At 45.7% G+C, this 12,372-nt stretch overlaps 2 protein-coding genes across 10 annotated transcripts in view; one reads left to right on the top strand and one right to left on the bottom strand.

The window, feature by feature from the left end:
• The window catches only part of LOC111147959 (TraB domain containing 2A), a 129,557-nt gene that overhangs the window by 49,510 nt on the left and 67,675 nt on the right, over positions 1 to 12,372 (top strand). For 3 of the 9 annotated variants that reach the window (XR_002640661.1, XR_002640662.1, XR_002640659.1), the window contains exons 6-9: positions 1,596 to 1,853; positions 4,197 to 4,553; positions 5,699 to 5,818; positions 6,372 to 6,532. Coding sequence is in view for 5 of the 9 variants with exons in the window: in XM_022504260.1 (XP_022359968.1) it covers positions 1,596 to 1,853; positions 4,197 to 4,380 (442 nt within the window). In the remaining 4 variants the exon portion in view is untranslated. Of the gene's footprint in view, positions 1 to 1,595; positions 1,854 to 2,510; positions 3,074 to 4,196; positions 4,614 to 5,698; positions 5,819 to 6,371; positions 6,533 to 12,372 lie in introns of those variants that run through there. The other 6 variants (XM_022504261.1, XR_002640660.1, XM_022504260.1 and 3 more) reach the window with 6 other exon arrangements.
• Positions 6,602 to 12,372, bottom strand: part of LOC111147958 (dynein axonemal heavy chain 6) — a 247,580-nt gene continuing 241,809 nt past the window's right edge. Inside the window, exon 76 of the mRNA XM_022504259.1 lies at positions 6,602 to 6,853. Within this exon, the coding sequence (XP_022359967.1) occupies positions 6,750 to 6,853 (104 nt within the window). The 3' untranslated portion in view covers positions 6,602 to 6,749. The remainder of the gene's footprint in view (positions 6,854 to 12,372) is intronic.

Genomic DNA, 12,372 nt, shown 5'->3' with positions numbered 1-12,372 from the left:
AGTAACTGGACTGAGGTCTTCTTGTGTCTATTGTGATGTGATTTGAACAGACTCGAAGTTGTGATTTGTCCCACTGTGAGGATCCACTGTTTGAAGCCGTAAGAGCTGAGCCTTCATGAATTTGAGTCCATGTTCTTTGCTAAGTAAAAGCAACAGACCTCGTTTTGAGTGCCTACTGTGTACCAGAGCCTGTTTGGGTTATATGGAGGTCAAGGATGACATAGACATAATCTCTGCTGGGGTAGAGGGCCTTGGCATGGGGTCTGCCTGACCATCTGCGCCTAAATCCTCTAGGAGGCCACCAGAATCTTGGAGAGAGGGAGGCAGGGCAGTTTTCCTCTCTAGGCTCCAGTTTCTTGGCACAATGAAGAGGTTCATCTAAGTGGTGTCACACTTACGTGTCAGGCATTGTGCTGGGCTCCAGAGACAGTGATGAATCTGGCAGGTCCTGGTCTCCAGGGATCTTGTAGCTGTCACTATATGTTGCTGGGATTCCCAGCCTCAAGTTCAGAGTTCAGCTCAGTTTCTTCTTTGCCATTTGAGGAATTCCCTTCTTTTACCTTTTTGGCCCACCCTGAGTCTTTCCCTTTTTCATTTTTTTGTCTCTTATACCTCCTCCCTTCCTCACACAGGGCCATGAATACTAATTGACATCTCAGTTCTGTCGGGTTGTGGGTCAGAATTGAGCCCTGCTTCTGGCTAGTGGGCAGTTCATCAGGCTGAATCAGGGCAGAACGACCGAGTTCTTATGCTGGTCTGCTACACCACATTGTTGGAAGATGCACTTGGCACATCCACGGCTCCCTTTTCTGAGGTGGATGGGAGCCTCAGGGCCCTCAGTGCCTCCATCAGGAGACAATGGGATTGACCTCTAGTAGCTGGGATTCATCTCTTACTGACCCTTCTCAACCCCAACTAAGCCCTTGACAAAAGTCCTGTTGTGGGAAGAAAATTGGTCCTTCTAACAGCTTATTTCCCCACCAGAAGAGATTCTTGGGGTGGGGGGGGACTAAAGTCACCTTTAGGGGAAGACTAGAAGCAAGTTTGAGTTTCTTATCAACTGTGAAAAACATGTTCTCTTTGGGAAGGATGGCTTATGGTGAGGCCTGGGGTAAGGTGGTCAGATGCCAGCGCTGTGAACAGTAGCAGTCATTCAGGTGGGGATGGGGCTGCTACAGACTCATTCTGAGTAAAGCCCTTAGGAGGGTAAAGGAGGGATTAACATGATTAAGGGCCACTTCAACTGTCCTAGGTAAATGGCATTTAAACATTCTTCATGTTGCTTTCAATGCTGTAATCTTTAGTGACTTTCTAGACAGTGTGACCCATTGTTAGGGAAGGGGAGTAATTATACACAATTTAAAAGAAATCTTCTGTTTCCTCCCCAGCTGGGGGATTTGGAACGACTATGGTGACAGTATGGGAGGGAGAAATTAAGGCGTCAAAGTGATCAGTTCTGGAGGCGGCTTCCAGAACCCTCCCTAGCCAGCTTGAACTTTCACATTCTCTCTCCCTTTTGAGGCCCTGAGGGTGGGGAGGACGCCATGCTGTGCGACTGTCTTTCAGATCCATCTTCCCTCCACCCCTGTTCACAGAGAGAAGAGCCAAACTCCGTCCTTGGGGCCCACCTTCTCGTCCATCTTTGCTCCGGAAGTGCCTGCTGTGGACATGCGAGCTCCGGAAGCTGCGTTTGTGGCCCACTCGCTGTTTCTGCCTCACGAGTCCCCGCCTGGAAGTGCGGACCTGGGTGGTGGGGCGGAGCCGAAGTATCGGAAGAAGCGGAGGCGGCCACGCCCACAGCGAAGGCACCGGCTTAGGCAGTTCAGTGATCTGTGGGTTCGACTGGAGGAGCGGTGAGATGGTGGTTTGGGCTGGGCCGGGCTGGGCTGGCCTGGGTAGGGCCTTGCAGGGAGCCCATTCGGGGCATCCATGCGCCCCCTGGGAGTGTGGGTGAGGAGCAGCCCAGGAATGCCCACCACACTGCTTAAGAGTGAGGGGCTTCAAGGCTCTGGTGGGGATAAGTGCCCCACTGGTGGACCAGCCTTTCCTGTTCCTCACAGTCTTAGGCACTGGTGTTCCGGTCACTGTGATACAGATGAATCCAGATTAAAGGTAGTTGCTTCAAGCCGGAATAAGGGCAACATGTTTATCTTTGTTAAAGGATGGTGTGGTGGGGGAGCTGGTGTGGGTATGCATGAGTGTGTTGGTTTGCCAGCCCTTTCTGCACTGCAGATCAGGGATTTCATAGTTTTGCAGAGTTGGAAGCATCCTTGTAAGAATGGGCTTCTTCAGCCCCCACGCTTGACAGGGAGTAGGGTGACCACAGAATGTACTCTCAGAGATGCTTAGGGGGTAGATCAGAGGTGGGCAGAGGAGTCAAAGATGATGACTCAGCCTGGTCTGCAGGGCATAAGGCTTCTGGAAGAACTACATCAGAGAGGCCTGGGATCCAGGATCCAGTTCAACCTGAATGTATTGAGTTCCTTCTTTGTGCCTGCTTTTGTGTTCAGGGCTGTGGCTTTGGAGTAAACCAGGGATTAGCCATCTGACTTCATGGAGTTCACATTCTGGGGAGGAATCCAGATCTTGAGTTGATCGTCTGCAAAGGAAGTATAGGGTGCTGTGGGAATGTGCTTTTGTGTGTGTTGGAGGGTTGTGTGTGTATATAGGGCTGGGCACCAGGAAAGGCCTCATGGAGTGACGGACCTTTCAGCTGATACTGAGTAGAAGCCTGACAAAGTGAAGTCCAACGAACAGAACTTTCGAGTCTGGATCGGGAGATTCAGGGATCTGATGCCTGTGTAGGTGCTTAATAATGTTGATTGAGTAGCAACTGAGCAAGGAGGGGAAGGAGTTCCAAGCAAAGGGAACAACTTGAAGGCATGGAGAGAGTGAGCGTGTTGAAGAAACCAAGATGAAGTAATTATGGCTGGAGCCTGGGAAGTCAAGAGCAGTGGGTTGGGGTGGGGTGGGTCCAGACAGGAAGTGGGGTGGAGTGACTGAGAGTCTTATGCCTGCAGGAATGAGGAGCCACTGGAGGCGGGAAGCCGGCATCCAATGTGCTGTGGAATTGGTAGCTTCTTTTTGTTTTTTAAATTTTAAAAAGATTTTATTTACCTATTTGAGAGAGAGAGTGAGTGGGAGAGGGAGAATCTGAAACAGACCTCACTCTGAGCGGGAAACCTGACTGGGGACTTGATCCCGTGACTGTGAGAGCATGATTTGAGCCAAAATCAACAGTCAGATGCTCAACTGACTGAGCCACCCAGGCGGCCCTGGGATTTGCATTTTTATTTTTTCACTTTTTAAAGATTTTATTTATTTATTTGACAGAGAAAGAGAGAGAGTATAAGCAGGCAGAGGGAGAGGGAGAAGCAGGCTCCATGGTGAGCAGGGAGCCAGATGTGGGTCTCAATCCCAGGACCCCGAGATCATGATCTGAGCTGAAGGCAGTCGCTTAACCCTCTTAGCCACCCAGGTGCCCTAATTGGCATTTTTAAATGGAGGGAAGCTGGGTGCCAAACAGGACCTGGAGAACAGGGACAAATCCTGTTGTATCCGTGTTCCACAGTACCTGACAGAGGACAGCCCTCCAACCATCTTTCCTTGGTGGAGGAAGAAATCAACCTGTTCGGTACTTTTTCATTCTAGGCCATTTCCTTTCAAGGTGGCCCGGAGTTGGGCACTTTACACCTGAGCTGAGCTGAAAGGTCCAGGTGGGCCCGAGACCATGGGCCCCTCAGCTCATACTGTCTTGATTTGGGCTGTCTGCATGGTGTTCACACCAGACTGAGCTGGGGTGGGGGAGAGAGCCAGATCCCAGGGAGGACACCTCGTGGCTTGGATGTGCCTCTCTGTGTGGTCAGTGAGGAGGGTCCCTGCCTAAGATCACCCAAAGGCTAATGATAAGCAAGTTTGAGTTGGGCCTTCTTGCACCTAGAGTGTTGATAATCTCTGAACCAAGAACCATATCGCTGGGGGACATGCCCTGGTCTTAGCACTTGTATTAGCTGGGTTTGTTGTAGCAGTGGTATTAAGGGACAAAGACACAGGAAGCCCATTAATATACTAAATCCATTCCCATCTATCTTTAAAAAAGGGAGATGAAAAGAAGCTGTGTGGGCCTTTGGGGGCCTTGGAGTAGCCAGTGGATCCTGCTGTGCTCTGAGACTCTTGTTTTTTTCTTTTTCTCCCAGTGTCATGGTCCCACAGCTCCAGGTCCCCATTCTGGATAGGTCCGTCTCCGCCGAGCTGCAGCTCCTTCACCGTGGGCATTCCCACCACAGCCAGTTGGTAGCCAGCAGTGCCTGCCTGTCTCTCTGGACTCCTGTGTTCTGGGTGCTGGCGCTGGCTTTCCAAACAGAGGCACCCCTCCTGTAATGACTGGAGGGGCCAGGCCAAGCCCCTGACCCCATGGACTTGAAGGATGGCCATTCCTGTACTCCACACTCTGGTCTAGCCTTGATAGGCCCAACCCAAGAAAAGAGAGTAAAATGCAGTGTTGGTTCTTCTCTGTCCAAGAATTGACTTTGGGTTATCCAGCAGAGCTTGGGGTAGGTGTACAGTTTTGTAACATAATGAGTTGTATGAAAATAATTATAAATGTATTATATGAAAATAATTAAATACATTTTCTGTCTAGACTTTTTCCTACAACGTGTATATATTATGCAAACAACTCTTGCTCACACCCTCTGGATACTATTACTGCTTCATTCCTGGGCTCTGCTCCTGGGCTTCTGCCACTTTGGATCCTGACCCTGTTCTCCTTCCTGCTGCTCCTCTTCCTACTCACTGCGGGTTCTGGATTCTGGGGAGTCAGTAGGCCGCAGGACCTTTGTTTACTCATCTCTATTTCAGGTCTGTGATTAGGGTACTTCCTGCACTCTGGCAAGCGCTTTAATTACGTATAATGGGTCTCACTGGCATGCTGAAGACTGGGTGAATGGGTGGGTTTTGTCAAAGGGGCTGTGCAAGAAAGTGGTTTCCAAACACTCCCTCTTCCTGTCTTGTTATTTATTATTTATATGTCTGTGTCTTATGGGGAATCTATAGAAAATGAATAAGAGTAGAATTGTCTTGGTTGAGTCTGAAATGGGAACTTTTATCCCTACCCCCCACCCCTTCCTGCCCCACAGCAAGGTTTCTTTAGGGGCCTTCAAGCAGCTCACAGAAACCCGGAGGGTCTGCGCAGGACTTGGATGGGACCAACAAGAAACAGATGTGTTTGTTCCTAACGTGGTTTGGGGAAAGCCTGATTGCCTGGGCTTGCAGTGCTGTGATCTTCTCTTCCTAGACTTGTTGTGGGTGCATTCACAGTCATTTCCAGGGCCCAGAAGATTCTGGGGTCTACTTAAAGAGTGGTGTGGTGGGACTCAGGATGCCGTCCTCCACCTTTGCTCCATTCTGCACCGTGCACCCTGTATTGCAGGGGTAGGAGGGTTCAGTGTTCCTGGATTCCCTTGCTGCTATGTTTGAGATTCTCCTAATGAGCTAGATTTACGTGCCTTGGAAGGTGGAAGGGCTCAGAAGACCTTTTTCTTCGGGAGTGGTGGCAGATACGTGGAGGCTCCAGGAGGCACGAGTTTGTGCAGTGGCCTGGCGCTACATTTCCTTGTCCAGTCAGTCGCCTGCTCCACGAGTGTGGTACAGCTGTGAGGTCGGCAGTTTCCCACAGCTCTCTGACCTTGGATTACAGCTGCTGTGGTGCCCGATGTCCACCTCTGACTTCTGCTACAGCCATTCCCATGGCTTAGTAAGCACCTTTTCCTGCTCGGAACGCCAAGAGTAGCCTCGGATTCCTGCTCTGAACTCTAAGGTAATAGAAGTGCTCTTTGCTTTTCCGAGACTTGAGTCTGTTTTTTTTAACTTGGATAGGAATGGGGATGAAGGTGGAAGTAAAATGGGAAGGCAGGATTACTGGGTCTGACCCAACTCTTGCAAATTTCTGTTACGGGGGTGATGTAGCTTAATCCATCCTAGCCAGGTGATTCCCAGTTTCTTGGCTCCTGTTATGGCTGAGGAGGCAAACAGACCCTTGTTGGCAGGGCTGACACAAGATGGTTTGCCACAGTGACTGCCCCATCTTAGTACTGGCCCAACAACCTCTGCTTGTGGTGAGGAGGCGGGCTCAGACCATTCCGGCTGGGACTTGGCTGCTTTTCACGCAGGCTCATCTAAAGTGGAAGGAGAAGCTCTGTACTTGGGCAAGACCAACCTGCACTTCGTGAAGCATAGCAGCTTTTTCTGAGGATTGTAGTATAGCCCCGTGGGGTGGGGGGACAGGCATCTTGGAGTCAAGATCTTGTTATGCAGCTCATTTGCTCATCAGCTTCCCCTGTGTTGGGCTCTGAACCTTAATCATTTCCCAGAAAAGGAAGCACCTGGGACCATGTGACTGCAGTGGACACCAGGCCTTTCGTATTAGCGTGAGGAGGAAGGAAGCCCCTGTGGGTAAGGCATGGCTGAGCTCTGACGGGCTACTGACGGGAAGCTGCCTGACTCACCTGGGGGAGGGGAGCAGGTTTAAGAGGTGAGTGCTGAACCCACTGCTTTCACATCAGAGCTTGAATTAGCAACAGGAAGAAACATTCAAAGTTTATTTTAGGTTAGAAGAGAAAAAACACACTACCCTCTTAAGTCAGATCCAAAGGAAAGCTGTTTTGCTCACATATAAGTTCTGCAGACCTTTGTCCCCCATCAGGAAAGATCTCTGGCCTGGTTCTTTTTTAGCAGGAGGTGGCAACTTTTCACTCATTTAGCTGGCAGAGCAAAGCTGATCCCTTGGCAATCCAGTAATCTCTGGACCGCTTCGAAGGTAAAAGGACAGTAACCACAAAGTTGGTTGAGTGACCTAGTTAAGGATACAAGGACAAAAGGTTTGTTAAAGAATAACCCCTTGATACAGAGAGCACTGTATCAAGATACCTGGCCTGACTCAGTCTGTAAAGATAATGGGTAGCTAGCCCTCTACAGATTTTAGTTTTATGCTCTGTAAGATGGATATGTTAGGACATGATCCTTTAGGCCCTGTCCAGCTCTGACTTTGTATAATGTTGTAAAGGATGTTTCAGATTCTCTGCAGTCTGACTGAGGGAACACTGGACTACGATTCAGCCCTGAGTTTTTAGTGGGACTTGGGATGCATTTGGTAGGTTGGACATCTGTTCATTTGTCCATCTGTCTGTCCATCCATGCATGCTTTGTTTCACCCTGCAGTTGGGCACCAGGGCTCCTGAAATGACTAAGCACAATTGTAGATATCTGGTCCTCAGCTGTGGGGCATCTGAAGTAAGAGGTCACTTTTGCACTTTTGCACCAGGACCAGTGTGAGAAGTAGAGCATTCTGCCCTCAAGATGGTACTGCATTCATGGCAAACCCCATCTGTGTGGAAGTGGAGAAGGTGGTGCTGTCTCCTACAGAGAATGCCTATGTCTTCCCTTTCCTTACTTTTGTATGCCATGCCCTGCATGGTGCCTAGGCAATGCTTGAGTGACGTTTTATAGTACAGATGCACCACACACACACACACACACATCTATACACATATACCTAGACCCACACATACACACATTTATATATGTATTTAACGGTTAGTTTGATTCAGGATTCGAATGAGGTCCATGCCTTGCAGTAGTGATGGGTTTTTATTTGATTTGATTTGAGAGCATGTGAGTGGGGGTGGAGTGAGGGAGAGAGAGAATCCCAAGCAAGCTCCACACCCAGCAAGGAGCCTGAAGTGGGGATTGATCTCACAACCCTGAGATCACAACCTCAGCCAAAATCAAGAGTCAGATGCCCAATCTACTGAGCCATCCAGGTGCCCCAGTGATATGTCTCTTAAATCTCTTTCAGTTGGTAGGTTTCCCCTTCTGTTCCTTTTGCCATCCCATTATAATTGTTGAAACAAACAGACTGTCCTGTCAAGTTTCCTACAGTCTGGATTTTTGCTGACAGCATCCTCTGGTGATTTTAAATGTGTTCCTCTATCCCTGTAAAGGGGTGGTTAGATCTAGGGCATGATCACATTCAGGTTTGAGTTTTTTGGGGCAAGAATACTTGAATAGGTTGTGTGTACTTCCATCAGGAAGCACCTTATATCTGATTTGTTTTTCTTTGTTGGGATATTAGCTGTTGATAATTATTACTTAGAGCCATTATTTCATTAGGGTTAATAATTTTTATTTATAGTTATGCCCCCCCCTTTTAAAATTTTATTAACACATAGTGTATTATTTGCTTCAGGGGTATTCACAGGTCTGTGAATCCTTAGTCTTACACAATTCACAGCGCTCATCATAGCACATACCCTCCCCAATGTCCATAACCCAGCCACCCTTATTTCTCCCCCTACACCCCCCCCAGCAACCCTAAGTTTCTTTCCTGAGATTAAGAGTCTCTTATGGTTGTCTCTCTCCCTGGTCCCATCTTGTTTCATTTTTTCCCCTCCCTTCCCCACCCCCACAACCTCCCACCCTGCCTCTCAAATTACTCATATCAGAGAGATCATATAATTGTCTTTCTCTGATTGACTTATTTCACTCAGCATAATACTCTCGAGTTCCATCCACATCATGGCAAATGGCAAGATTTTGTTTTTTTGATTGCTGCATAGCATTCCACTGTATATATATACACCACATCTTCCTTATCCATTCATCTGTTGATGGACATCTAGGTTCTTTCCACAGTTTGGCCATTGTTGACACTGCTGTTATAAACATTCAGGTGAACGTGCCCCTCTGGATCCCTACATTTGTATCTTTAGGGTAAATACCCAGTAGTGCGATTGCTGGGTCATAGGGTAGCTCTACTTTCAACTTTTTGAGGAACCTCCATACTGTTTTCCAGAGTGGCTGCACCAGTTTGCATTCCCACTAACAGCGTAGGGGGGTTCCCCTTTGTTTGCATCCTCGCCGATATCTGTCCTTTCCTGACTGGTTAATTTTAGCCATTCTGACTGGTGTGTGGTGGTATCTCACTGTGGTTTTGATTTGTATTTCCCTGATGCTGAGTGATGTTGAGCAGTTTTTCATGTGTCTGTTGGCCATTTGGATGTCTTCTTTGCAGAAATGTTTGTTCATCTCTTCTGCCCATTTCTTGATTGGATTCGTTGTTCTTTAGGTGTTGAGTCTGAGAAGTTCCTATAGATTTTGGATACTAGCCCTTTATCTGATATGTCATTTGCAAATATCTTCTCCCATTCTGTCAGTTATCTTTTGGTTTTTTTGACTGTTTCCTTTGCTGTGCAAAAGCTTTCGATCTTGATGACATCCCAGTAGTTCACGTATGCCCTGGCTTTCCTTGCCTTTGGTAATCTTTCTAGGAAGAAGTTGCTGTGGCTGAGGTCGAAGAGGTTGCTGCCTGTGTTCTCCTCAAGGATTTTGATGGATTCCTGTCTTTGAGGTCTTTCATCCATTTTGATTCTATTTTCGTGTGTGGTGTAAGGATATAGTTCAGTTTCATTCTTCTGCATGTGGCGGTCCAATTTTCCCAACATATTTGTTGAAGAGACTGTCTTTTCCATTGGACATTCTTTCCTGTTTTGTTGAAGATTAGTTGACCATAGAGCTGAGGGTCCATTTCTGGGCTCTCTATTCTGTTCTGTGGATCTGTGTCTGTTTTTGTGCCAGTACCATACTGTCTTGATGATTACAGCTTTGTAATAGAGCTTGAAGTCTGGAATTGTGATGCCACCAACTTTGGCTTTCTTTTTCAGCATTCCTCTGGCTATTTGAGGTCTTTTCTGTGCCATATAAATTTTAATGTTATTTGTTCCATTTCTTTGAAAAAAATTATGGTATTTTGATAAGGATTGCGTTAAATGTGTAGATTGCTTTAGGTTGCATAGACATTTTCACAATATTTGTTCTTCCAGTCCATGAGCATGGAACGTTTTTTCATTTCTTTGTGTCTTCCTCAATTTCTTTTGTGAGTACTTTATAGTTTTCTGAGTACAAATTCTTTGCCTCTTTGGTTAGGTTTATTCCTAGGTATCTTATGGTTTTGGGTGCAGTTGTAAATGGGATCGACTCCTTAATTTCTCTTTCTTCTGCTTTGCTGTTGGCGTATAGAAATGCAACTGATTTCTGTGCATTGTTTTTATATCCTGACACTTTACTGAATTCCTGTATGAGTTCTAGCAGTTTTGGAGTAGAATCTTTTGGGTTTTCCACATTAAGTATCATATCTGCAAAGAGTGAGAGTTTGACTTCTTCTTTACTGACTTGGATGCCTTTTATTTCTTTTTGTTGTCTGATAGTTGAGGCTAGGAGTTCTAGTACTATGTTGAATAGTAGTGGTGATAGTGGACAGCCCTGCCATGTTCCTGACCTTAGGGGAAAAGCTCTTAGTTTTCCCTCATTGAGAATGATATTCACTGTTTGTTTTTCATAGATGGCTTTGATGATATTGGGTTATGTACCCTCTATCCCTACAGTGTGAAGAGTTTTGATCATGTTTGATTTTTATCTTTGATCAAGAAAGGATGCGTACTCTGTTGCTTTGGGATGGAATGTTCCAAATATATCTGTGATGTCCCTCTGGTCCAGTGTGTCATTTAAAGCCTTTATTTCCTTGTTGCTCTTTTGCTTAGATGATCTGTACATTTCAATAAGGGGGGGTGTTAAAGTCCCTTACTATTTGTATTATTGTGGATGTGTTTCTTTGATTTTGGTATTAATTGGTTTACATAATTGGCTGCTCCCATGTTAGGGGCATTGATATTTAAAATTGTCAGATCTTCTTGTTGGACAGACCCTTTAAGTATGATATAGTGTCCTTCCTCTTCTCTTATTATAGACTTTGGCTTAAAATCTAATTTATCTGATATAAGGATTGCCACCCCAGCTTTCTTTTGATGTCCATTAGCATGGTAAATTGTTTTTTACCCCCTCACTTTACATCTGGAGGTGTCTTTGGGTCTAAAATGAGCATATCCATGGGTCTTTTTTTTTTTAATCCATTCTGAATCCCTTTGTCTTTTGATTGGGGCATTTAGGTCACGTACATTCAGGGTAACTATTGAAAGATATGAATTTAGTGCCTTTGTATTGCCTGTAAGGTGACTGTTACTGCATATTGTTTCTGTTCCTTTCTGGTCTGTTACTTTTAGGCTCTCTCTTTGCTTAGAGGACCCTTTCAATATTTCCTGTGGGGCTGGTTTGGTGTTTGCAAATTGTTTTAGTTTTAGTTTGTCCTGGAAGGATTTTATCTCTCCTTCTATTTTCAATGACAGGCTAGCTAGATATAGTATTCTTGGTTTCATATTTTTCTCATTTAGTGCTCTGACTAGATCATGCCAGTCCTTTCTGGCCTTCCAGTTCTCTGTGGATAGGTCTGCTGCCAATCTAATATTTCTACCATTGTATGTTACAGACCTCTTGTCCCAAGCTGTTTTCAAGATCTTCTCTTTGTCACTGAGACTTGTAAGTTTTACTATTAGATGACAGGGTGTGGACCTATTTTTATTGATTTTGAGGGGGGTTTCTCTGTGCCTCCTGGATTTTGATGCTTGTTCCCTTTGCCAAATTAGGGAAATTCTCTGCTATCATTTGCTCCAATATACCTTCTGCCCCTTTCTTCTTCTGGGATTTTTTTTTTTTTAATGTCACCAAATTGTACATTTTTTAAAAAAGATTTTATTTATTTATTTGACAGAGAGATCACATGTAGTTAGAGAGGCAGACATAGAGAGAGGGGGAAGCAGGATCTCTGCTGAGCAGAAAGCCCCATGTGGGCCTTGATCCCAGGACCCTGAGATCATGACCTAAACCAAAGGCAGAGGCTTAACCCACTGAACCACCGAGGCACCCCGGGGATCCCAATTATTCTGATATTGTTTCGTCTTGTGGTATCACTTATCTCTTGAATTCTCCCCTCGTGGTTCAGTAGTTGTTTCTCTCTCTTGCTCAGCTTCTTTATTCTCCATCATTTGGTCTTCTATATCACTAATTCTCTCCCTTGCCTCATTCATCCTAGCCGTAAGAGCCTCCCATTTTTTATTGCACCTCATTAATAGCTTTTTAAAATTTCAACTTGGTTAGATTTTAGTTCTTTTATTTCTTCAGAAAGGGATTTTATTTCTCCAGAAAGTGATTCTCTAGTATCTTCCATGCTTTCTTCGAGCCCAGCTAGCACCTTGATAATTGTCATTCTGAACTCTAGTTCTGACATATTACTAACGTTCGAATTGATTAGGTCCATAGCCATGGTACTGCCTCTTGTTTTTTTTTTTTTTTTTTTTTTTTTGAGGTGAGTTTTTCCATCTTGTCGTTTTATCCAGGTAAGAATAGATGAATGAGAGAACAAAATACTAAAAGGGTAGCAACGACCCCAGAAAAATATACACTAACCAAATCGGAGGAGACCCA

The sequence above is a fragment of the Enhydra lutris genome, unplaced genomic scaffold (genome assembly GCF_002288905.1).
Source record: "Enhydra lutris kenyoni isolate GAN:26980312 unplaced genomic scaffold, ASM228890v2 scaffoldscaffold18, whole genome shotgun sequence".
In the NCBI taxonomy this organism is placed as follows: Eukaryota; Metazoa; Chordata; class Mammalia; order Carnivora; family Mustelidae; genus Enhydra; species Enhydra lutris.
This window is presented reverse-complemented; position numbering and strand designations above follow the sequence as displayed.